The sequence below is a fragment of the Haliotis rubra genome, unplaced genomic scaffold (assembly GCF_003918875.1).
Source record: "Haliotis rubra isolate DU_JTF1 unplaced genomic scaffold, ASM391887v1 Scf485, whole genome shotgun sequence".
In the NCBI taxonomy this organism is placed as follows: domain Eukaryota; kingdom Metazoa; phylum Mollusca; class Gastropoda; order Lepetellida; family Haliotidae; genus Haliotis; species Haliotis rubra.
Genome location: NW_025767174.1, coordinates 306,279 through 332,828, shown reverse-complemented (window position 1 = coordinate 332,828; position 26,550 = coordinate 306,279). Strand labels below are relative to the sequence as shown.

At 40.9% G+C, this 26,550-nt stretch overlaps 2 protein-coding genes across 2 annotated transcripts; both read right to left on the bottom strand.

Moving 5' to 3' along the window:
* Positions 1 to 362: 362 nt before the first annotated feature.
* LOC124291198 (ORM1-like protein 2) lies at positions 363 to 6,605 on the bottom strand. Its single transcript, XM_046728132.1, has 4 exons — positions 6,520 to 6,605; positions 3,216 to 3,406; positions 2,418 to 2,569; positions 363 to 1,561 (listed from the first exon to the last, which is right to left on the bottom strand). Exons 2-4 carry the CDS (start codon positions 3,387 to 3,389, stop codon positions 1,426 to 1,428), a joined length of 462 nt encoding a protein of 153 aa, XP_046584088.1. The 5' UTR covers positions 3,390 to 3,406; positions 6,520 to 6,605; the 3' UTR covers positions 363 to 1,425.
* A 9,212-nt stretch (positions 6,606 to 15,817) lies between these two features.
* On the bottom strand, positions 15,818 to 21,435 carry LOC124291197. The gene is made up of 5 exons (XM_046728131.1): positions 21,190 to 21,435; positions 18,827 to 19,306; positions 18,216 to 18,282; positions 16,981 to 17,303; positions 15,818 to 16,011 (listed from the first exon to the last, which is right to left on the bottom strand). The coding sequence occupies exons 2-5, from the start codon at positions 19,196 to 19,198 to the stop codon at positions 15,931 to 15,933; spliced, it is 843 nt and encodes a 280-aa protein (XP_046584087.1). The 5' UTR covers positions 19,199 to 19,306; positions 21,190 to 21,435; the 3' UTR covers positions 15,818 to 15,930.
* Between the last annotated feature and the right edge of the window lie 5,115 nt (positions 21,436 to 26,550).

Below are 26,550 nucleotides of genomic sequence, written 5' to 3'. Positions count from 1 at the left end.
TGCTGAGTGGTATACCATTTACTCATAATGGTAATGAAAGATATATTTCAAAAGAAAGACAATTTCAAAAGCTTTGAAAATCAGCTTGACTTTCAAAATACATTTACATCACTTTGCAGGCAATTTCAGTCTTCACCTTTACTAATTATTATCATTCCTTTTTTCAATTAATCTGAAGAAACAGGATAAATTGAAATCAAATTACAGATATATGAAACATATTAAAACTTCACCATGATTGAAACACGTAAGTAAAAAAGATGTTCAGTCCGTTCCAGATCAAAGACTGACCTGTATCAAAAGCTGATAAAGATGCTAAAGTAACTATATTTTCAACAAAACAAACATTCCAAACACTTTTTCATTCAAGCATATATATTTCTCACATATACATAAGGTTCTCATGGTAAAATGAAATTGATGGACAAGGGCTGCCATTACTTGGCAATTCCAGTATTGACGTATCAACTGAAAAGGACATTGTGCTGAACATAAATATCAACCAACATATAAAGAGAGGAATGATGCCAGAGAATATTATAACAATAGAAAAAAATTAAAAGTTTAGGTTTGAGATTAAATTTTCACAAAATCTAAATAGTGGAATACATCCTCAGGATTCTTGTCCATGACTTTCACATTTCATATTTTCACAAAAACTCAATTACCGATAGTAAAATTAGAGGAGTCACAGTAACAATACAGAAATGTCACTCAGGTTTAGTAGATATTTTCAAGTTGTATTGATAATAATATCTGTAGCCATATACCCCTTTGTTGGTGGGACATACTACCGGGTACATGCTGTATCTGTAATCCAATGTTCAATCAGGAAGAGAAATTAGCACCAGCCCACTAGTATGAGCCATTTTTGCTAATGTTACAGGTACCCTAAGTCCAAGTCGAATTTTAAACATTTTGGAAATGTTCCCATATGTCACAATTTGGGCGGGTAGACTTTCGGTTAATTTTCTTCAATGTGAATGACTTATTTGAAAGAGTGAGTGAGTTAAAATTTAACATCACATCGGCATATTTGAAAGAGTTTTCTGCAACATTGTATGTTTGAGAGCAGCTCACATCAGATCATAGCAAAAGCACATGTTTTCTTCACACACAACACCATATCTGCAAGGTTTTGGATAATAATTTCTCAAATAGTCACAAGTGAATGTTAAACAGACTCAAGAACATAAACAAGTATAAAGGGCTCCCACAAAGTTGTAATAAATATTCTGAAACAGACACTTCCTTTCATTTACAGCCACGAGCTAAAAAAATATATCACACAGGGTGAATGCCCATACTGGTCTCAAGTGCAACTAAAATACCATAAATGTGAAGATAGAGTACATGTGGTATCCATGACAACTTTGAATAGCATCAGTGTTGGCTCAGTCAAGTAGGAAATGGTCATATCTTCAGCTAATATTTGTTGATACCGAACAGGCGAACCCCATGAAACATTGGGAGTTTGGGAATAATACTGAGTCCAAGGCAAGCTGCATTCATCATAAAATGATATCTGTCGTACCTTGTATAAAAACTTGCCAAGAAAAATCTGAAATAAATATAAAAAAGAAACAATGACTATGTTGTTACTGAACCATAAATACTTTCAGTTTATGTGTAGATCATGTGATATCTCCAACATCTTATTAAACATGGTAATCATGATAATATAGATAGTTTCATTGTGTGCATACCTGGGGCTTAGTGATCTTAGCGCTAAGATGATTTAACTCCAATACTCATTATTGACATCCGAAACAGACACAACTGGCCTGGTGGGGTAGCCTAAGGGTTAAAGCGTTCGCTTGTCACGCTGAAGACCCGGGTTCGATTCCCCACATGGGTACAATGTATGAAGCCTATTTCTGGTGTTCCCTGCTGTGATGTTGCTAAAAGCAGTGTTAAACCGTACTCACAAACAATTGGTCTGCAGCCATTTGTGGATTAGGTAGTTGTTCAGTAGTCAGTAAGGATAAGAATATATGAACAAACTCTTTTCCAAATGCCTCTTATAGAAGTTGTTTTGTGAAGTACTAGCTATTGACGTAAAACAACTAGTTTAACTTGTTACCAGTCTCAGACTTGTGGCTGTCTCTCTCTCTGGCCTTTCAAAAATCACAGCAGTAAGATCACATTGAGGAATGGGTGCCTAGATATTACACAGAGAACTAAATCCATATTCTGCCACGTTATCACTCAGCAACTGCACTGTTCTTGCCTGAACTTTGAACACCATGATTTTAGACTCCTTTGGACAATTAATCCTTACTTTACAGGGGACACCAGAAATGGGCTTCACACATTGTACCCATGTGGGGAATCGAACCCGGGTCTTTGGCACGACAAGCAAACACTCACACCACTAGGCTACCCCACCACTCTTATCTGATGGAACAGGTACTTACAATGCAATAGGAACCATTGTGAGAAATTTTTTAGTTGCTGTAAACTGCTTTCCATAGTCAATCTGCTCCCACTGGGTCTCCATCCGAGCATCTCCCTGGTCAGGTGTTTCCCACGGTGTGCCCTTCGTCACATGCAGGATACCAAACATTATCTGCAAGAAAGACAGACCCTTCCAGGGTTAGAAACTAACTCATTTCATTTGCTAACTTACTGGTCGTTACAAACGTAATTATAGACAAACATGAATGGATGTTTTGCCTTACTCTAACTCAGACTCATGATATCTAACAAGTTTGAAATTTTGACAGCTTTTGTACTAATTTTAGTGATAATTTGTTCCAATTCCAAATATGCTTCATTGAAATTTAAAATAGAATATCTAATGTAAGCATGGTTAGATTTTAACATTTACATCTTAAGAAAATAGAACAATCAGTGTTCAGGATACCAATCAGGCAACCAATCAAATTGGAATATAGTATATCTCAGGTAACACATGGTATATTTGGTATTACACTTTCTCAGTAAGTACAGATTCTAGCAATTTGGTTGGGTTGAGTCCCATCCAGGATTTGAACCCACAACCTCAGAGTCAGGCACCTAACCCACTCAGCCACCACGGCATGTGTTACATTTGACCACTTTCTAAATGGCATTGTGTATTCATAATATATCTTCAACCGGAAATACAATGTACACACTACTGTACACATCTGTGTATATCAATAATGAATTTTAACATTTGAGGCTTAAATCACAATTAAAGTCAAGCAGGTTTACAAGTATTTGTAACCTACCACATCATGAAGGACATTTGTGAGTGTCCAGGCCACTGCGACTGAGAAGAAAGGGACACTGAGGATGAGGAGGTGAGCAGTGAAGATGATGATGATGTATGTAATCCATATCCCCTTGCTGTTTAGGTATGAGTGGGTGGGATTAGCGTCACTGTGAGCCACACCCACATTCATGTTCAGCTCTGGGTAATCTAAAAGAAACAACAGCCATGGTAATAATCATGATAATAGCCATGATAATACATCATAAAATGTTATAATGTCGGAAGCAGGATCACTGACTCATTAATAGTTTGTAAAATCTTTCTCATGTTCATTCAATATTAACTATTGATAATCACAGGCATGAATTCATGCCTTCAACATATTAAAATATTTTTTGAAAACACTATGTTACATCTGTAAGCCTGAACTGAATAATTACTATCATGATTATGTAGCACAGTTAAGGTCTATACAGAAATGCAAAGTGTATCTGTATGAATCACTGTAAATCAAAGTTATCATTGATGCTTGTTGACAAAACAATAACAAGTGCAACAAGTGTGATACAATTTTAGACTGCTTTTATCAACATGTCAGCAACATCGCATCAAGGTACAGTCATCCCTCACTATAACCCCCTTTGTGATACAGCGGTTTCAGTCAAACCGTGAGGTAATCTGTGGCTCCCTTAAAAAACAACAAAGTTCCCCCAGCCTATCAACAAATCTGTGGTTGCACACAGGTTAATCATATTGTAAACTAGCGAAATTCAGTGTGGATCGTAATAAAAAGCGCTCATTATACATATCCTAATATATCCTCAGATGTTTTAGAAACATTCGGGGTTTCCTTGATTAATCACATGGACAGCAGAAGATTGTAATAACTTATAAAAGATAACTTTATCAAAAAGACATGCCATCACCCAAGTACACAGATACCGCTTTACATACTGCAATTGTGTGGAATTAGGTTTTCACTTTCAGCACGTTCAGTGTAAGGGCTTCCACGGGTACTCGAGTACTCGAGGACGAGTCGGGTTTAGCTGGACTCGAGTCCATTTTCTAGGACGAATTATTGGATTACGTTGACAGACTGTCTGCCATGTGCCGAGCATGAGCGGCCATTAACGCCTAATATTAAGATAAGATATAACTTTATTATCCCGGAGGAAATTCTTATACATCCAAACTGTCTGAACAAAAATATACACAATAATTACATGCTCAAAACGAAAGCTATTTACACAATAAAACTGACATGATATAATTCAATTAACCACATAGGTAAAGAGGCTGAATAATTCTAGTTGTTATCACATGGTGATAATTCAAAATATTTGTTGCATTCAGGAATACTAATGGTATGAAAGACTGTCGAGCTCTGTTTGTTTTGAGGGAAGGTAATCGACAGCAGCGTCCAGAAAGAAGTACTTCAAAATGGTGAGATAAAATATCTTAACTATCAAATCTAATTTTAGTTGCCTTTTTGACAGTCTGGCGCTCATAGATAAAGGGAATATACTCGAAATTTTGCCGGCAGTATTAACAATTTTGAAAAGTTTGTTTTGTTGCGATCAGACAGGCCCCATACCAACATAGAAACTTGTAGGTCAACACACTTTGAATAAAGGTTTGATAAAAACTGTTATTACGGTTTTGTCAATGCCTTGACGATAATATGGTTCAGAATCAGAAATTAGGCCAGTAACAGTGGCGTCATCTGCTAATTTCACAGTAAACAAGTCATTTAATGACAAGTAACAGTCATTGGTATACAAAACGAAGAGTACGGATGAAAGAACACAGTCCTGTGGAGCTCCAGTAGGGGTTGAGAGGAAAGAAGATTGATAGCCATTGACACTAACATACTGAGTTCTATGTACCCTGAATTCTTTAACCCATATGATAATGTTTTTATTAAGGCCTAGATTAAGTAGTTTACTCCTCATACGGTGTGGCTCTATGGTATTAGTTGTTACAAGTCTGCAGATGAGAGTAAGTATTATACATCGTTTGAGATTTCACTTCTTAAAATGATTAGGTAACTATCTTAACAGACATGGAGAACGATAAAAAATCAAATGTATGGGCGTGTCTTGATCTGGATAGTGAAAAGAGAAAAATAACCAAATGCCGCCTGTGCGGTATATCACTGCGTTATGCAGGCAGTACAACCAGTACGATGAAAAAAAACATTTGGCAAGTAAACATCCAAATACTGATTCTGACCAATAGGAAATGTTAGTCACACGACGATATGAAGTCGGAAAGAAGTAAGTGTTCACTTGTGTGATCGGAACACATGTCATGCCGGTTACGCTATCGTTTTTTGAAAGGTATGAATTTCGAGTACTCGGGTCCGAGTCGAGTCTCACCCCTCGAGTACTCGAGTCCAAGAAAATGGACTCGTTGAAGCCCTATTCAGTGTACATGCCAGATTAAAGAATACAAGTTGTATGAACATTTGAGAGCTGAGTAACTTATCCATCATTGTTACTTGGCCAGTCTGCTGTTTATACCAAAGCAGCCTTCCTAATAAAATTATGGTTGGCAAGATGACAGACACATTCTCAGTGTATATTCTCTATTATTCTGTAATATCTGCGTATGGTTTGCTAAAACTAAATGCTCAAGTAACTTCCTTAGTAACAATAAAACACAAAGAACAGCTATATACTTTAAACTAATGGAAACAAAATTTCGCTTTTTTCATTTCCAGTGATGATAGTGTGCTTTTCACCAACCAGTAAATTAAAGTAAAGCAAAGTATACATCATGAACACGAGGGATTTTGTGGAAATTCATTTACAATCACAATTTGTGACCAATAAAGATATTCCTAAACACAAGTACTCATAAAGTGAAATTCAAAGCAATGTCGAATTTGAAAAGGAGGCTAATAGACAAAAAGGAGATGACATTGTAGGTATGTAACAATAATAATATCTACGTTTACAGATGGCAGCGCAACAATTTGCAGTTTCCGCGTTACCTGCAAGTACGATAGTTTGAAAGTCTGTTTCGTAATAAAAGCACAACAACGATATGAAGGATTCACCAAGAATCAACTAGCACCAAGTGTCAGTGATCCTGAGTCTTCTATTTGGTATAACGTTTGCCGTTTCCACCACAAACACGCAAAATGGCAGGGGTTTTCGTTCCGACATGTTTTGATTTGCATGAGCTTTTTTGACGTCTGCACTGTCCCTAACACCATGAAATACAATCAAATACTAATTTAAACACCATTGCTGTCATTATCATTCAATGATGTTATCAAGTGTGAGTTGTTTACAGATATCGATGAGGCTCGTTACCTGCAGTGACTCCAAAATATGTGCAGAAACTTTGTTTATTTCACTGCGAGACTGTCGATTCGTCAAACCGGATATGACAATCACTCGTCAACACTACACATGCGCCAAACGTGGTTTCAAAAATGTAAAAGCCTACTTCATGTATTTGTGGAATAGGATTCCCAAAGGAACGATGCGTAAGGAATGAGTCATTGAAACAGCGATTCCAGCCCAGTAATTATTTCGCATAAATGGTTGTAGAAATAATGACTCATAATGTACAACAATGTCTGGTAGAATTTGAGATATTTCGAAGTAGATCTAGTCTCTGATCTAATGGATGGTCACTGGGCTTACATACAATATTTCATTTTCTACGTATGGGGAATGCTATGTAAACACGAGGTTGTCTTGAAGGTTGGTTTTATTAAAAGCATCACTGATGATTTTGTTAAAGTATTGAACTGTAAATCCGAAATGGGAATATATTATTATGTAAATTCTCTCTATATTTTACGGTAGCTTCTTAATGACGCCAACATTTTATTCTTTTATTGGTGCTTCTGTCTTTCATGTTGAATAAATATTTTGGTTTTTCCTGGTTAATCTTCTGAACGTGTTTCTGAAGTGAGTGAGTTAAACGTTTACGTCGTATAGGCAATAATTGAGTCGTATAGCGACGAGACCAAGTCTGTACACATACACATTGTAATTACAAAGTCCAAATGAGTTTTTAACTACATATGTCTTCATTACAACATTATTTTCATACAGAAAAGTCATAGCACCAAATTAAAAAAAAATATGAAAAACAAGCAATTTGTCATAAAAGCAGTTAGAGTAAACTGAAGCTGTAATGTCCTCTGTGGAGTGAGTGTGAGTGAGTTAATTTTGCGTCGCTTTTAGCAATATTCCAGCAATATCACGGCGGGGAACACCAGAAATGAGCTTCGCACATTTTACCAATGTAGGGAATCGAACCCGGGTGTTCGGTGTGACGAGCGAACGCTTTAACCACTGGGCTACCCCACCCCACCTATTTCATTTGTGTAAGATGTGTAGAGCACATACAATTTGTGAGCATGGGCAATTATTATAAACGACAACTTAAAGATCTTAAATAGCAATGTCGTACAAAAGTGAATTGTAGAAATGTGCTGCACAGTATCGGGCTGGCTTCTTTAAAATCCGGAAAACTTGTGTGCATGTAACCATAGCGTATCTTTTAGTTTCAAGTTCGACATGAGTACAAGACTTCTTTGATTGGCATTCTAGAAGTTGGGTAGATGAAGAATGAGGACTTTTTTTATGGATATACAACTTCTTTATTCTATATAGGCGACGTTTCGACAGAGATTCTTGCTTGACAACGACATTAGAATCTATGTCGAAACGTCGCCTATATAGAATAAAGAAGTTGTATATCCATAAAAATAGTCCTCATACTTCATGAGTACAGGAGTATGATTATTAATGCCCGGAGTTTATCACCTACAAGTTACAAGTGGCCTGATAGTTGTTTAAAGACACCGATCAAGTTTGTCGGTATAACAGTTTGATGTAGATGTTGATGTAAGCGTTCGAAATAATCGCCCGCCCGGAGGCCCAGCGCCGGTTGATATTGTATCGGGCTGGCAGTTTCAAATATTTGCGGGGCGGTGGGGTGAACCTAATGGTTAAAGCGTTGGCTCGTCACGCCGAAGACCCGGGTTCGAATCCCACATGGGCACAATGTGTGAAGCCCATTTCTGGTGTCCCCCGCCGTGATGTTGCTGGAATATTGCTAAAAGCGGCGTAAAACCAAACTCAGTCAGTCAAATATTTGCAGGCCCTTGTGGCCTTCAGTAAATTATCTGGGGTTTTTTCAACTTGCGTCCGAGTGCTTTAACGTTATACTAGTTCAGGGCGAAAGTGTGCTGTATTACACTATACATGGTGGTAGAGCGAACTGTATTTCTTAAATAAAGTGGCTCTCATTGGTTGTCGTGTATGCTCATAGGCGGATCCAGAAGGGGGGTGCAGGGTTGCGCACCCCACCCCACCCCCTTTGTCCTGAAAGTTTATTAAATGACCATTGAAACTCGGATAAAAATGACACACACACACCACACACACACACTGTTCTCAATAGTACACACACACACACACACACACACACACACACACACAAAGCTGTTTCCGCCCTCTTCTAAAAGCTGTATGCTATCGCGTGGTGATCGAAAGATCAACTCTGCACCAGAAATTGTTCATATTGAGTGAAGCGCACCACAAATATCTTATCAAAGTTAGGTAATTTCTACTCGATAGGTCCGGTTTTGATGTTTTAGCGCCACACTCCGTAATGTTCCATTATATGTCGGCGGTCTGAAAATAACTGAATTTGGATCGGAAAACCAATGGTTAATATCAAGAGCATAGATGAACACATTTGGGATACGATGGCAAGCTTTAACAATCAATAAGCCAGACAACTAGATCTCTGTAGTCGCTTGTCACAATCTTGGTTGTTTGATTTGAGCAATTCCAACATTTCAGCAATATCACGACGGGGGACACCAGAAATGGACTTCACACATTGTATCAAACTCGAACTCTTCGGCGCGACGAGCGAACGCTTTAACCACTGGGCTAACTCACCGCCCCGCGGGGAACGTAAGGACGGAAAACATTGTGAAGGCAACGTACACCTACCAAATTCCAATCGATGACTGTCAGGGGGGTCCTGTTATGTATGTGATGTCAGAACCGTTTTCTCAGGTGAGTGAGTGAGTTTAGTTTCACGCCGCCTTTAGCAATATTCCAGCATTATCACGACAGGGGACACCAGAAATAGGCATCACACATTGTACCCATGTGGGGAATCGAACCCGGGTCTTCGGCGTGAGGAGCGACGCTTTAACCACTAAGCTACCCCGCCGCCCCTTTCTCAGGTGAACATGTTACTTTTGGATCGGTCCAGCTGTTGGAACCCCAGAAGTGTTGCTGTATCTAACATATATTCTTTGAAGGCTGTCGGGTAGCCAAGTGGTTAAAGCATTTCCTCCTTACACCGACGTTTCGGGTTCAATTCCCCTCATGAGTGACTCATGATCACTGGATTGTCTGGTCCAGACTCGATTATTTACAGACCGCCGCTGGAATTTAACTGGAATATTGCTGTGTGTGGCGTTATTATACACGTATGACCTCTCTGTCGTCGTTTGACGTCATAGAAGAAAATCCATTTTTGACATTTATTGCGAGTCATTTTTAATGTTGAGCCTATAACGTTATGCATAAGCACACAAACCCAATTCATATACACTTATGTGGTTCAGATATCAGGCTGTATTTTCTTCGCTCACACTTTCCGTAAAGATGCCAAAGTTAAAAATCGTAGCACAGTGCTTTTATCGGTGCACGATAAAAAGCGGATAAATTTACTGTTTTTGTAACCCATAACAAAAATTTGGACAACATTTAACAGGGTCTATCTCTCAAACCGCCGAGGTAGTTGCACTTATACATTTTGTGTATTTATACCAACGGATAGGAAATTTAATATTCTACATTTCTGTGTAATTTTATAGCCGTACGCAGATCCAGGACCACGCGAGCGCAAATTTCGCACAACGTTCACTTTTCAAACCGTGTGAAAATGTGCGCCTGAAAAAAACCCGGGGCATCCAGGGGTTAAACAACCAACAAACCATATTATGTGTGACGTTGATTTCTGGTGTCCCACGCCGTGAAACTGTTGGAATATTGTTAAAAACGATGTAAAATCAAGCTCACTCAATGTCTTAAATTTCGCCTTATGCCCACTTCTAGTCCAGATCAGAATGAGATTATTTAAGAAAAGCACGTTCCAGATAGTACTTTTTGTTTGCCGTATACACAACACTTGTCGTGTTGTACATTGTAGGAAGGAATCGATCCACCAATACACCCACACTTTCATTCACGATTGTCAGATGTTTCGAGTGAGTGAGTGAGTTTAGGTTTACGCCGCTTTTAGCAATATTCCAGCAATATCACGACGGGGGACACCAGAAATGGGCTTCACACATTGTACCCTTGTGGGGAATCGAACCGGGTCTTCGGCGTGACGAGCGAACGCTTTAACCACTAGGCTACCCATCCTCCGCCTCCCCCTCCCCAAGTTTCGAACACCAACAACCTGCCCAGCGTGGGTGTCTGTACAACTCTATCTTAACATAGTCTCGAAAAGGTTTTAAATCGAAATAAAGGGATAAAGTCACGTTTCCAATAATTTGGTTGACGTTGACTATTTGTTTCCCAATAAGCTGTTCGTAGATGCAGCACGTCAAACCACAATATGTTTACACATTACGAGGTTGTGGGTGTAGTCGATATGTTACGCGTGCTGTTCACAGTAACACAAAAATACAGAGTTCATTGGATCGAAGGTGTCTTTGAACTTAAAACCGTAACATAACCAACACGTTTAAATGTTTTTGTTTCGGAGAATATATTTGCTATTTTTGTCTATATATGAGATGCATGGAATGTTCAATCTGTGAGTGAGTGAGTGTTTGAGTGAGAGTGAGATTTAACGTCGCTTTGGAAAGTATTGACGTCACGCCGGTATCATGTAGAAGACAAGCCCGATATGTGCAGGTCTAAGACGTTTACCACTGTGGGGCAACCAACATGCTGAGAAACCTAGAAACACAGACTGGGCGTTCCGGCTTCGGTCGGAACGTTTTGGGCATGCCAAAGGGACGCAACTGTGTAGACCGTATTACATCGTTCTCGGAAGCTATGAATTCTCCATTGTTTTTATTATGTCTTAATCCTTCTCAGGCACAGGTCCTATCCATCCAAATACAGTTCCTTAAAAGTTGAGTTTAAAATGGAACGTAGTGACCATAGAGCATTGGACCGCCTCCGTGGTGTAGTGGTTAGAGCGGGTTCGATCCCCGACCGCGGCAAACCAAAAGACGTTAAAATATGGTACTTGTTGGTCCCTGTCTGGCGCTCGGCATTAATGGGTACAACAAGGACTGGTCGGCTCGGAGTCAGTACAATATGGGGTATTCATGCTTCACTGCGGCATGGTATCTCAGTGGGCACGTCGTCATATGAGCGAAATATTCTCAAGAACGACGTTAAACCCAATTTCACCTCAACTCACCATAGAGCATTGGTCGCTGCCAAAAATAAACACTGATTTGTCATAGGCGAGACTATGGGAGCCAACGTTTTGAGGAAAACGACGTGACGTTACGGAGCCAACATAGACGTCACCTTCACCAGCAGCAAGACCATCAAGACCCTCCTTCATGCCAATGGCAGAGGCACCGGCAGCTCAAGTCCCAACCCTAGGGGATGTGTATTGCAGATCCTCTGCAATAATGGTGACACTTTCAGAGGCTTCAGTCGTACTATTGCTGAAAACTGCAAGAGGCGGAATACAACGTCATTCACTCACTCTTAAATAACCTAGTCGTAGCAATGCATTAACACAAGATGACGAGGAATAAAACATGTAATCTCACTTTAAGTGATCCCATTGTTGCAATAACAAAAGAAGCGAGTAAAACAATACTCCCTGAAACGAACACGAATCACGTTGTGTTGATCAGTTTATTCAAACACATGATACATGTTTGGAAACGGGACCATAACAACATACTGTTCCTACCATAACCACCTCAAACCTTTTAAGATACGGTTATAACGGATCTCCACAATCACCTCGTTATAACAGAAAGTGGCATTTATGCCCGACTGCCTTTTATGCGAATAACTCTGTCTACAGGATATCGATCAGTATCCTGTAGAGCTGGATGGGCGTATTGATATTTATTGACATTGTAGGTAAGTTGCCGGAAAGAAAGACAAACGCTCAAGCTGATTCCGAACGAAAACTGAAGAAACGAAGAAAGTAACAAGTTACTAGTTACGACACCGACCAAGGATGTCGGTAAATCAATTTGAGGTGGAAGGAAAGCTGAGGGTGATGTTGCTCCTAAACGTTTACCATTTTAAGACATTTTATAAGAAAGTAGTGTTGGGAATTGGTTAAAACCTCATAATTGATGATTGCTTCATTACAACCGATCAATCATCGAATATAATTGGTTAGCGTCATTTATGAAATATATATATTTTCCTGTTTTTTGTTAATGAAAAAAAAAACATAATGAAAAAACATGTAGTTCTTTGGGTTTTTTGTGTGGCAAATTTCACATCTTGAAAGGATTACTACTTAACTAGTATGTTAGGGACATAAAATTCCATGAGTCTTTAAGATAAATTTAATCATGACTTGGAACAAGCTTGTAGTGGTTATGAAATGTAACTTACAAAACCAACCTTGTGAAATATATTGTTAATGCAAAAAGTGTTCCAGAATTGTTTGTGTTCGATTATGAGAAAACATGATCGATTGCTTGGTCGTTTAGTCACTGCGACCAATCTTCGATTATTTCAATTAATCGGACCACCACTATAAGAAAGTAAACCAAGGTTTTTGTCATGTAAGTGAATACCGAAAGAGTTGTAAAATTTGTTATTTATGTCTTTTTAATCATCACTCATTCCTGCAACAGTTGTAGAAAGTAATCTGTGGCTGGGTAATTTTGTGTCAAGATACATGGTACACTTAAAGAGGAAAACATGAAGCCAGTTGACCCCTTTCATGTTTTAAATATGGCAAAGTGGAGCCGAAGAATGCAAATTTAAGATGTTGCAGATACACACCAGCAGTTATGTATTATGCGAAAATATTTTCAAACGTTTAAATCAGATAATATGTTTTAAAACATGACCATGAGGAAGTACTCTTTGAGAGTTGACTTAAAGTCAGCACGGGTCATCGACTGGATATGACGTAAATTCAGATAACTGAAAATCAAACGTGAAAATCAACTGAGATGTGTAGTTTCTTTTGTTCTTTAGTTTACATATCGGTGAACGGTCAATGACTGAAGTTACTAAATAACAATAGTCTAACGGTTGAAATTGCAACGGAAAAAGGGAAACGTTCCTATTTTCGTGATGCAGGATTTTCTGATAATCCTGCCATTAAGCAAGGCCCGCTTGCACGAAACGATCTTAGCGCTACGATGATGTTAACTCCCATCCTCTAACACAGACTACGGTCTTAGTGTAAGGGTAGCTTTGTGCGAGTGGGCCCTGACATTCAAACATGTGTTTTTCGGCTACAGTAAAATATACTGCTGTTTCTCATCACTTTAGTTCACTATTGTGCCACACCTCTGTGCTTTAATTCTACACTCCAGTGTTTTAGGTCTGAATGTGATACATACAACTGTCATATAAAAGATAGTTACTTACTTATCTGTAAATATTAGCGACAGACACTTTCCTAGTCTGTCGTACAGACCCTGAAGCAAATATATCCAAGAAAGCCCACGCAAGTCTAGAAAATGTGGCAAGTCTAGATTTCATCAGCTTCAGCTCAGCTGAAAATGAAGAAAGTCTCAGGGCTCCTTTTCATTATATATATATTTTTTTTACTATGAACTTTTTTCAGTAAAATATGTTCATTTCAGAGACTAGTTGTTAGTCTAACACTTTCCGTAGTCAGAAGGAATTTCCGATAAAGCGCAGTCGATTGTACGATTTCGACTACATCATACTCACAGTAATGACGCCAGGTGTCCGTGGAAAGGAGAGCTATCCTGCCCCACTGGTGGAACCCGTCACAAACACATGCAAAGGCAAGGCAGTTGCTCGCTTGAAAATCACGGAAATTTGGTATGTCAAAACAGACTATTGCATGGGTCATAATTCCTTATCCCTGATGCGTCATATTTGGAAATAAGTGTCTTTACTGAAGCCTTCGATGTTGTAACATTTATCAAACCACCTTTTAGCAAGAGTCAATCGAGTCATAAAATTTTGGTAAATCACGTCCTGGAAAGTTTAAACAATAGGTATAAGCAACATATGTTATATTTGGGATTACACTTTCTCAGTAAAGTACAAATTCTAGTACTTTTTCGGGTTGAGTCCCATCCGGGATTCGAATCCACACCCTCAGATAATAATAATAATGTGTCCATTTATATAGCGCCAAACTCCACACTAGGTATGCTCATAGCGCTAACAATCAAGGCACAGCACATTATTACCCCGGATAACCCAAGCTGCGCTAGAAGGTTATAGTCATATGACTTTTTCCACCGGGTACCCATTTTCCTGCTGGGTGAACAGAGACAATTTTGAACAAACTCACTTGCCTAAGGTGAGACCACATGTGTCACATGAGCTTCGTTGTGGGGCAGGACTCAAGTCCTAGAAACTCTCAGGAGTCAAGCTGCCAATCACGGTCACCCTAGTCTGTCTCACAGTCCCTGAACCACATTATTTTCCCTACTGCCAAGCCTCTCTGCAGTGCTAAAGCCCTAAACGAAGCAAGTCTAGATTTCCCCAGGTTCTCTGGTCTCCCTAGGGCTCCTTTTCAATATAAATGGGCTTGTTTGTTACTATCAAAATTATATATATTCAGAGACTAAGCCTTAGTCTACGGTCACCCATCCAAGGACTCTCCGAGCTCGACGCTGCTTCACTTCACCGATTTGTGACCTGAGCTTTGAGCACAGGACCATACGCCACCACGCGCCAGATGGGAATCACCCCGAAAAAGTACTAGAATTTTAGTACTTTACTGAGAAAGTGTAATCCCAAATATACCACTTTGACCACTTTCTAAATGGTATTGTAATCAATAGGTATAAGGACAAACATACAGAACAGAAAAGAAGTTTTAATAAACGAACATGTATGCGCGTGGTTAATGTGTGTGCGCGCGTGCGTGTGCGTGCGTGCATACGACATTTAAATATTGTAAAGTGTAAGGACCGCAAACAGGACACACGAGATGAGAAACAAGACGTATATTTTATGTGGCCTTAGAACAGGGTTGAGAAGCAGGATCAAGTTTTGGAAAGTCGGGTCTTCGGGTGCAATGAGGAATAAGAAGAGGTCGGTGCCATATATTGCAGTCTCAGGAGACAGGGGCCGAATACCAGAAACATTTGGCACTTATGCAAAAGATTCGTTAGTTTATCATAAACAGAAAAAAAACCACTACGGTAAACATTCAGACTTCGTTTTTGTTTTTTATCATAGTTTTTGGCTCCCAAATTCAGGTCAAAGGTCAAAATACTAATCAAATTATAACTCCAATAATACTTCAGTTTTAATTCGTTGTGTTTTAAATACTTTTATCTTACAGGGATTTAAATTAAAGTATTGTCAATGATCATGCATTGGTAGCGACAGTAAATTAGGTCTTTTTCACATTTCTTTTAATTTCTGGTCGTCGGAATAAAAAATAAAAATATAAGCACTTGGTTCTTTATTTCAACTTTGGGGAGTCGACAGATTCGTACCTTCTACCCCCACCCTAAAACCACGAACAAGATGGAGATGCAACTGGTAGTTGATTGACCTCTGCTATTTCTTGTCCACGCATATTCCGACCTGCACTGCATAGTGTGCTGACAGGGGCTCTCCTTTATAACTGTCAAGCGTCCGCTGAAATCAGAACAATACCCTTACAGAACCCTTAACAGGTATATCAAATTTCATTGTCAAGTTTGGGGTCTAGTGTTCTGTGTTCGGCTATAGGAAAGTGTATGCTGATCGAAAAAAGTAAGGGAACGGTCATAATCTAGAGTATCAGTTGGTATGATTCTGAGTATCCAAACTCGTCTTTTCTGTTTTGTTCTCTGCGGCGTTTAAACACCATTCATTTAATACACAAACGTATTGAGGCAATTTGTCGCGGTCCAGAGTTGTCTCCCTTGTGCACATCAGAAGCCTATGATCGGTGGTTGGTCCAGATCATGTTTCGAGGTTCGTCAGCAACATACCAGTGCTTGTGGGTTTCACCAAAGCGGAAAAAGTCAAAGACCTGCATTATTTCGGCCGTTTTACCCATTAGGGTGACATGCCATGATATAACTGAAGTACCTTTCAAAGTGGCGTTAAAACCAAATCTTTCATTCATGGAGGCAATATGTGCTTGTGATCCTTTACTTCTTCGTATCAGTATATGCCTGGGTAATCCTAAAGTCTATAAGGGGCTGTGGGGAGTTTAGTGGTTAAAGCGTTCGAAAACCCGGGTTCGATTCCCCACATGGGTACAATGTGTAACGCCTATACCCGAAGACCGGGTTCGATTTTCCACATGGGTACAATGTGTGTCGCTTATACCCGAATACCCGGGTTCGATTTTCCACATGGGTACAATGTGTGTCGCTTATACCCGAAGACCCGTGTTCGACTCCCCACATGGGTACAATGTGTGACGCCCACACCCGAATTCGATTTCCCACATGGGTACAATGTGTGGCGCCCATACCCGAATACCCGGGTTCGATTCCCCACACGGGTACAATGTGTAACGTGCAATCTGGTATCCCCCGCCGTGATATTACTGGAATATTGCTAAAAGCGGCGTAAACCTAAACTCACTCACTCACGTAAAATCTATTAACTCACCATGGCGCTGTAAGGCACAAATCCCTTGGTCAGTACGTGGTCAAGGATATGACTCTTGTTGTAGCCCATGCTGCGGACGAGTTGGTTGTCTGCGCAGTAAGTACAGTGACCAATGTGTTCTACGTAAGGAATAGAAAAGCCACCATAGATGAGGGCCGCGTAACTCGCCCCAAACAGCGAGTCAATGTTCCACGGTAACTGTGGGCTGGTATTCAAGTCTCCCATAATCACGTGGTTTTTCGTGTCTCCTGACGACGCGAGATGATACACTCCCATCAGGTTGTCATAGGCGCGGTTCGGGTTGGCGACCTTCTCTCCGCAATCTGAAACCAACAGTGAAAAAGTTTGAAATCCTCTTCATACTCTGGTCTAAAGGATGAAGTTATTATTTAATTACGTATGAATGAGTTTGGTTTTACGCCGCTTTTAGCAATATTCCAGCAATATCACGGCGGGGGACACCAGAAATGGGCTTTACACATTGTACCCATGTGTTGAATCGAACCCGGGTGTTCGGCATGACGAGCTATGGTAGTGGTTGAAGTGAGTGAGTGAGTGAGTGAGTTTAGTTTTAATGCAATATTTAACCATTGGGCTACCCAACGCCCCCTAAATAGCATCAGATTACCTATGGTAGTGGTTGCAGTGGTGGTAGTGGTTGTAGTTGTGGTAGTGGTGTCAGTAGCTGTGGTAGTGGTAGTACACCTGTGGTAGTGGTAATTTACGTGTGATGTCACTTGATTAGTTACAACAGTGTAGTTTACCCAGTTGACACATGCCATCGTATCCCAACTGTGTAGATCGATGCTCATGCTGTTGATCACTGTATTGTCTGGTCCAGATTCGATTATTTACAGACCGCCGCCATATAGCTGGAATATTGCTGAGTGCGGCGTAAAACTAAACTCACTCACTGACTCATACCTCATATTAGTGCTCATGATTTAAATCACTGGATTGTGTGGTCCAGACTCGGTTTTATAGACCGCCGTCATACAGCTGGAAATTGCTGAGTGTAGCGTTAAACAACACACACACAAGAATATAATGATATGTCTCGAGACAAGGGAATTAACTGAGTGCATATAAGTCCAGTTTCCACTTACGGAACAAGGCTGGAATTATGGAGTTATGGTTTTGCTGGATTAACGAGTCTTCCAAGTCCAATAAAAATACATAGCTTCAAAGGTCAAGGTCACATTAATGCAGCCGCCATTTGTAATTCAACAGCCTACCTTCTACGCCCGGAAGTTCATCACTGGCGTGTAGATGCGCACAAACAACACTACCGACATCCTGAATCTGACAAATCATACGAAAGAAAAACAATCAAAATTAGAAGTATAAACAGATGCAACATATTCACATACATCTGCAGCAGATCTGCGACCTCGGGCTACATCGCTGACTCGGTGCCTTAGTCTGAGAGTACGGGTCCAAACCAATATGAGTATGAGAATCTGTACTTAACTGAGAAAGCATTTGAGCACTTTCATAAAAGCTGGACAATTATAGCAAGACATCTGCTGCGTGCAGCGTAAACAAACACATGTCTTACTTCTTTGCGTGAAATTCAAAAGCTGGTGAAGACAGATGTCAATACATATATATAATAGATTGTCTCTGGTGAAGAGGAACAATTTTTAGGGATACACAACTTCTTTATTGCAATAGATGCGGCGCTTGATAACGGTGCCAGCATCTACACCGAAACGTCATCATATTGCAATAACGAAGTTGTAGACCTATCCCCAAAAATGTTCCTCTTCAACCCGTCTTCTTGTCCACAGGCACCAATATTGGATTAGTTTCAACCAAATGATTCCAGAAACATCAGTGTTCCCACCTCCATTTTCAGATATCCGTGATTCCCCGTCTGCTGCCGCACCATGGTCGTCCCCGTGATGTTCAACTTGCTCAGCAACAGCAACCCGTGGTTATTCATCCTCGCACTCATCCCTGGCAACGCTACAGCTTCGCCACACTCGGACTCGTACTTTGGGGTGTTCGGACGCCGGACTATGCATGCTATGCATACAGGGCTGATGTCGTTGATGTAGCGGGCGCAGTGGGCCGCCATGCACTGCATTAGCTGGGTCCCCGACTGACGTTGACAGCTGAACAGCAGACAGTAGCCCATTGGGACGGCCTCCAGGACTTTGCAGGGTTCCGTCCTCAGCATGGGAAAGTACTTCTCCAGCATGCCCCAGATCACCATCTTCTTCACTTCCGACTGACTCTCCCCACGGTGTAGTGCACGTTGCTAAAGGAGTGGGGGAAGACGTCTTTCACAGCTGTCGAGATCCGGTCAACGTCCGATCCTTTCCTGAAAGCAGTGGGCCATATATGGTGATGCTGATTGAGTGAGTGAGTTTAGTTTTACGCTGCTTTTTGCAATATTCCAGCACTATCATTGCAGGGAACACCAGAAATGGGCTTCACACATTGTACCCATGAGGAAATCGAATCCGGGTATTCGGCGTGAAGCAAACGCTTTAACCACTAGGCTACCTCCACCGACCCGCTGAGTGAGTGAGTTAAAATTTAATGTCGCATCGGGGCGGTTGGACCCATATAGCGACTTCATGACGCTGAATGTATGCTGACGGTATGATAATGTTGACGGAGCCACAATGAGTGATTTGCAATTCTTCACATGGACACGGAATGGCCATAACTTAGACAATTATGCTCAAAGATGTGTTAAACCCATTCACTCACTCAATTAGACTTTTATGAATATATAAATGGGGGAAAATTGAACACTCTGGTTTTTAAGGGATAATATAAGTACTACTCAAGTAAACAAGTGGGTTGTGTATACATACTGCAAATTTGTGTTTGCAAGTTTTGTTTGTTTGTTGTTTAACAGTGCACACAGCAATATTCCAGCTGTATGACAGCGTTCTATAAATAATCCACTCTGAAGCAGACAATCCAGTGATCAACATCATGATCACCGATCTACGCAACTGAGATACGACGAAGGCGTAAAAGTAAGAATCGTACATCTATAATAACAATACACACGCACACAGCAATATTCCAGCTATATGGCAGCGTTCTGAAAAAAATTGGGTCTGAACCAGACAATCCAGTGATCAACATCATGCGCATCGATCTACGCAGCTGAGTGAGATACGACAACGGCGTAAAAGTAAGAATCGAACATCTATAATAACAATACACACGCAAACAGCAATATTACAGCTATATGGCGGAGGTCTATAAATAATCCAGTCTGAACCAGACAATCCAGTGATCAACATCATGATCACCGATCTACGCAACTGAGATACGACGAAGGCGTAAAAGTAAGAATCGTACATCTATAATAACAATACAAATAATCTTCAACATCCAGTTGGTGAATTTCAGTCGATATGCGCGAGGAAGGAGATCAGTAACCTCCGTAATTCACCAACTTGAGAATAAAGACTTTTTGAGGTACTCAAAAGCAGTAAAGGACCACTAGGTTCTCTCGCATTATTATAGTCGATCCATTATGCCATCGCCGAAGACCCGGGTTTGATTCCCCACATGGGTACAATGTGTGAAGCCCATTTCTGGTGTCCCCCGCCGTGATGTTGCTGGAACATTGCTAAAAGCGGCGTAAAACCAAACTCAGTCAGTCAGTTAGTATTATAGTCAATCCATTATGCCATCGGGAAGTCATCAACTGTCTGTGAGCAGTATATTATTTCTCCATCTTAGTCAGGATCCTAGCCTGTCGTCATCCTGTCAAAGGATTCTCATGATGTTCTAAGCCTCTGGTTTGCCTGCTCCCAGAACTATACACCTATAACTCACAGTCTTACCGTCCCAGAACCGTATCATGTTTCCAGCCCAGTCCTTCCTACAATGCTAAAGCCCGAATTGATTTCCATCAGGCTCTATCACTGCAGCTTTCCCCAGGCTCTGAATCTACCATCTCACTGGGGATCCATTCCAATTTAAATGGGATTATTTGTTACTATCAGAATTATATATTTTCAGAACACGAAGCTGTAGTCTAACCTATAACGAAATGATGAATATATGTAACCGTTGGGTTTTGTATCCCTGTCGTTTGCAGTATATTCTAGTCGAAATGTGAATGATGTGCGGTTATGACGATCTAAAATTAGCGGTCCCTTTGAGTTCGTTCAAACAGTAGTGTAATGTACATGTGATAGTTCCAGATGAAAGTAAATTCACTCACTAACTCACCATATGCCCTGGAGGCAGATGACGTCAGCCTTTGTCTCCACGAGAGCCAATGGGATGAGCTTTCTCCTCCTCTCATAATGCGGGACTTGAGTACTCAGGTCAGCGTTGAACGTCATAAATTGGATCTTATGATCGCAGACGGCTCGAGCAGACGACACTGTCAGCGTCCCGAGGAATGTCAGGAGACCCACCACGAGGGACGGTCGATGTCGGCCTCGCATGGTTACTGAAATGGCAAGAGACATTAACTACAGTAATGTTAAAAAAAATCTTAGTTCCTTAACTTCTTTCGAACAGTATACACCATTGCGCAAAACTACAGATTTTAGAGTGGGACATTTTTCAGCTTTAGAGTACTTAATCCGTCAGGGTTTGTGATCAGCTGGCTTAGTCCAGTACATACCTTCACTGGTCTTTAGTCAAACTTGAAGCAAAGACGACCATGGACATTTCGTTTGGTCAGGTTCATTCAGTTTGAGTGATTGAAAAACCAAGGTCCATATACCACGTTGAAACAATGATTTGAAAATCCTTGAATGTAAATCATGTGAAGATATATTACGTATATCTATTCTATATACTCAGCAGCAAAAAAACGTCAGTACGAATTCAAAATCATTACAGAAAAGGACATAATAAGCGGATCAAAAACATTTTTTTGTGTACAATATTTTGACACAACAATGAATAACTCTAGTGTGACCACCACGAGCGGCAATAACTGCAACACAGCGTCTATGCATGGAGTGCACCAATCGATTGATGAAGGCTAGTGGCACCTGGAACCACACTCTGAGAACGGCCAGGCGCAAAAAAATCGGCTGTGTTCGGCCTTGGTATGGCATTATTCAGTCTCCTCTGAATTTCATCCTAAAGATGTTAGATTGGGTTTTAAATCAGGAGTAAGGGCTGGTCACTGCATAATGTGGACACCGTTCTGCTGTAGGAAGTCCCGTGTAGCTCTGGCAGTATGGGCCCGGGATTTACATGTATCATGCTGGAAAATGTTGTTCCGGTGACGTGCGAAAAGTGGTATGACGTTGGGTCTGAGAGCTTGGTCGATGAGCGCACCGCTGTGATGCCGCCTCCTCTCCCTGGACCAAGGTTCTGGAACACCACGGGACCCACTCTCCGGTTCAGGCCTATTCCGCGCCATACTATGATGCTTGCACCTTCCCATGAGTCTCTTTGCATAACACCTTGGTCTGGGTAACGCTGACCACGTCGTCGCCATATTCTTGTTCTGCCATCTGCAGTTGATACGCAGTACCAACTCTCATATGTGAACAGAACAGTTCTCCATTGCCTGTATCGCCAGTTTTGGTGTTGTCGGGCAAACTGTAGACGTTCACAGTACTGATTGGTTTTCCGTGTGTTCCCACTGTCTGGTGTGCTGTTTCGGATGCTTGCATGAAGGGATACTGCACATGCTGTCGCACAACATGGCCGTCTTGTCGTCTTGTGGTCACCCTTGGTCTGCCAGTACGGGGGCGATCATTTGTGGTGTTGGTGGCCCGGAAACGTTGCTGCAGCCTGTAGATGGTCTGAACGTTGACCTGAAAATGATTGACAACGGCTTGTGCAGTATGGCCAGGTTCAAGTCTTCCTAGCGCCTGGTCCCTCTGAGCTGTCGTGAGTCGCGGCATCCTGCTGACGTTGGAATGTGAATGTTTCAACCAGGTTTGGGGGGTGAATTTATAGGGCTGGTCCTTGTGAACAGCACGTGCAGCATTAGTTGCATGACAAACGTGGAGAACACCGTACCATCTCCGAGATCAGGTTGCGTTTTTTGAGACCATTCCTGGGTTCCATTGGGAAGGAATGTCTTTGCTCAGGTAAAGTTAGAGATGTTGTCAAAAAAATATACAATCAAAACAATAAATGAGTTTACAGTTATCCGTTTCTGCGAAGGAAAATTCCAAACTGACGTTTCTTTTGCTGCTTAGTATATAATACTTCGTAGTTCGAGCATACATTACTCAGAGGTGGTGAAGAACATGGGATTTATTCATATGCGTAATAGTTAACATGTCAAAGCGGGTGGGTATTGCCACGCACAGCCTTCCAATTGCGGATGTTCCTTAACTTGTTGCGAGTGGTATATATATGCCATAACACAGCGTACAGGTAAAACGCAGCAGCTCAGCAACGATTATACACACAGCTGGTATATCAGACTTGCGCCCGGATGCTGCTGTCGGGGATAAATATCACTCGTGTGTGGTTGGGAAAGTAAATATACTGTGTGGGGAATATATATGATGTATATTGTATTCGAGAGGGCGTTAATTTGTGAGTTAAATACATCGTGGTAAACATTCTGTGTGGGGAATATACACTGTATTCGGGGAGGCTTTGTGAGCTAAATACATCGTGGTAAATATCCTGTGTTGGGAATACACATATGAAGGGGGCTTTGTGAGCTAAATACATCGTGGTAAATATCCTGTGTGGGGAATAAACATATGAAGGGAGACTTTGTGAGCTAAATACATCGTGGTAAATATCCTGTGTGGGGAACACATATCAAGGGAGGCTTTGTGAGCTAAATACATCGTGGTAAATATCCTGTGTGGGGAATACACATATCAAGGGAGGCTTTGTGAGCTAAATACATCGTGGTAAATATTCTGTGTGGGGAACAAACATATCAAGGGAGGCTTTGTGAGCTAAATACATTGTGGTAAATATCCTGTGTATGGAATTAACGTATTTAGGGAGGCTTTGTGAGTTAAATACATCGTGTTAAATATCCGGTATAAATATAAACGCTGCACTTAGGGAGCCTTTGTGAGGTAAATGTATTGTGGTATATATTCGGTATAACAATATACACTGTATATAGGGAGCCTTTGTGAGGTAAATGTATTGTGGTATATATTCGGTATAACAATATACACTGTATATAGGGAGACTCGTTGAGTCTAATACAGGACAATACAGGATTTCCACCCCTCCCCCCAACCCCCCAAGCATATAAGCGGGATAACATATGTTAAATATGCTATCATTTAAAGAATCTGTGGTCCAAAAGAGCACATACGTTTTCCTGGAAAGTGCTAAAAGATATGTTACCTCACAAGGTCACTGATTAGTGTCAGACAGTGAGTGAGTGAGTGAGTTTGGTTTTACGCCGCTTTTTGCAATATTCCAGCAATATTACGGCGGGGGACACCAGAAATGGGCTTCACACATTGTGCCCATGTGAAGAATCGAACCCGGGTTTTCGGCGTGACGAGCGAACGCTTTAACCACTAGGCTACCCCACCGCCCCTGTCAGACAGTGACCATGTGGGGAATCGAACCCGGGTTTTCGGCGTGACGAGCGAACGCTTTAACCACTAGGCTACCCCACCGCCCCTGTCAGACAGTGACCATGTGGGGAATCGAACCCGGGTTTTCGGCGTGACGAGCGAACGCTTTAACCACTAGGCTACCCCACCGCCCCTGTCAGACAGTGACCACAGGCAATGAGCAATAGTTCCAACTGACACAGGTTGTTGTGTATTTCAGAAATGTTCCGGTAAAGAAAACATACACATGGTTTGGCGTAGTATCCCGAGCTGTTATTCTTGAGAGACCTGTCTCTCCAGATACGGAAATTCATCATCATGGAGTATACAAACATAACAATAAATAAATCCCCCCGTTGAACCCATATCCCGTCAAAATGCCTACTCACATGCTGCAGGATTCAAGTAATAAATTCCAATATCTATACGCGAAATTGCCTGGTGGGAGGCAGACTAGACTAACGCGTAGTTTCTGAATATACATAATTTTGATAGAAACAAATAATTCCCTTTAAATTGAATCTAGTTTTGCTTCATTAAGGGCTTTATTATTTCAGAACGGGTTGAGCAGAAAGGAAATGTTGTGGTTCAATGTCTGTGAGACAGACTACAGATAGTCATATTCATACCTGGGATTGGTGGTGCACTGTAAATAAAACGTTGTCAATTTGACAACTAAAGAGTTGTCAAACGGGGGTGCCTTAGATAACAACATGGTAAGTTAACGATAACAACATCGATCTGAACAGAGAGTGACATCTTACTTGAATGGTGCTCTACTGTTACAATATCTGGTCCAAGGTGATAAAACGGGGCGACGCCATGCATGTTGATAGTTAACACTGAAGTAACACCTACCTCAGCATATTTATCAATACTCGTTGTCACAGCTAGACATAATGTATAAATAGGGTACCCCCTGGCATGTCCTGTTAGATTGTTTGTTGGTGTAACTGCTTTGAAAAGTATTTAGAAATTGGAGCAGTAAGGAAGCATAACACTATATAGATGAACAACTTCTTTACAACAGTGAGAGCGACGTTTCTAACACCGTTATCACGCAAGTGATGAACAGAATGACGATAGACTTCTCACACTTGTATACATGTACATGCCTCTCTATCGTCATTCTGTTCCATACATTTTTTGTTATCCTTCCTTTTTTGTTTGTCTTTTTGTCTGTTTCTTGTTTAATAACTTTAATAACGCGAAACTAGATACAGAAATTTTTTATAAACCAATTAACATATCCCCTGTTGTACACTTTCCATACATTTACCGACAGTGTGAATGTTAACATAAACTGCATTTTCTTCCCGATATTGTGATTAAATTATCAAGCATCTCCTGGCTGGACTACTGTGTTTGTCCCTCCATGATAATGTTATCACAAACGATGTTTAGCTGTTCATTGTTTGTTGTTTTGTATATTGTTTAACGCCACACTCAGCAATTTGACGGTGGTCTGTAACTAATCAAGTCTGGGACAGACAATCTTGTGAAAACATCAACCAATTAAGTCTGCGAGCCTGTTCCCGTTAGTTGCCCCACACGGTTCTATGCCAAAACCACGCTAAACCATTACAGACAGAGGTAATCAGTATGCCAAAGAGTGTGCAGTCAACCAGAAATGTTGTTGTTATAGGCTGTGGAAGTTTTGGGATGTGGAAGTTTTGGGAGGATACCGCCCCACACACATGGGGAAGCGAAACCGGACCATCTACCCGAAAAAAGATGACAAATTACTGTAACCACACAGTAATTTTGAATATTTATTCTTTAAATGTCAACTCCATTGCGTTAACTACCCAGAACCATTAGTTAATGTACGCTGCTCGTGCTGTTGATCACTGGGTTGTCTGGATCAGACTTGATTATTAACAGGCAGCTGAAATATTGCTGAGTGCGGCGTTAAACAACAAACAAAGTAAGCTAATGTAGCTTCTTTGAAGTTCGATTCTAATAGCACAATGCTAAAATGACCCATCCTATGAAATTTTAAGTTAAAGATTGACAAGATGGAGAAAATGACATCACTTCCGAAACAGAGCTGTGGTGGATAATTGGT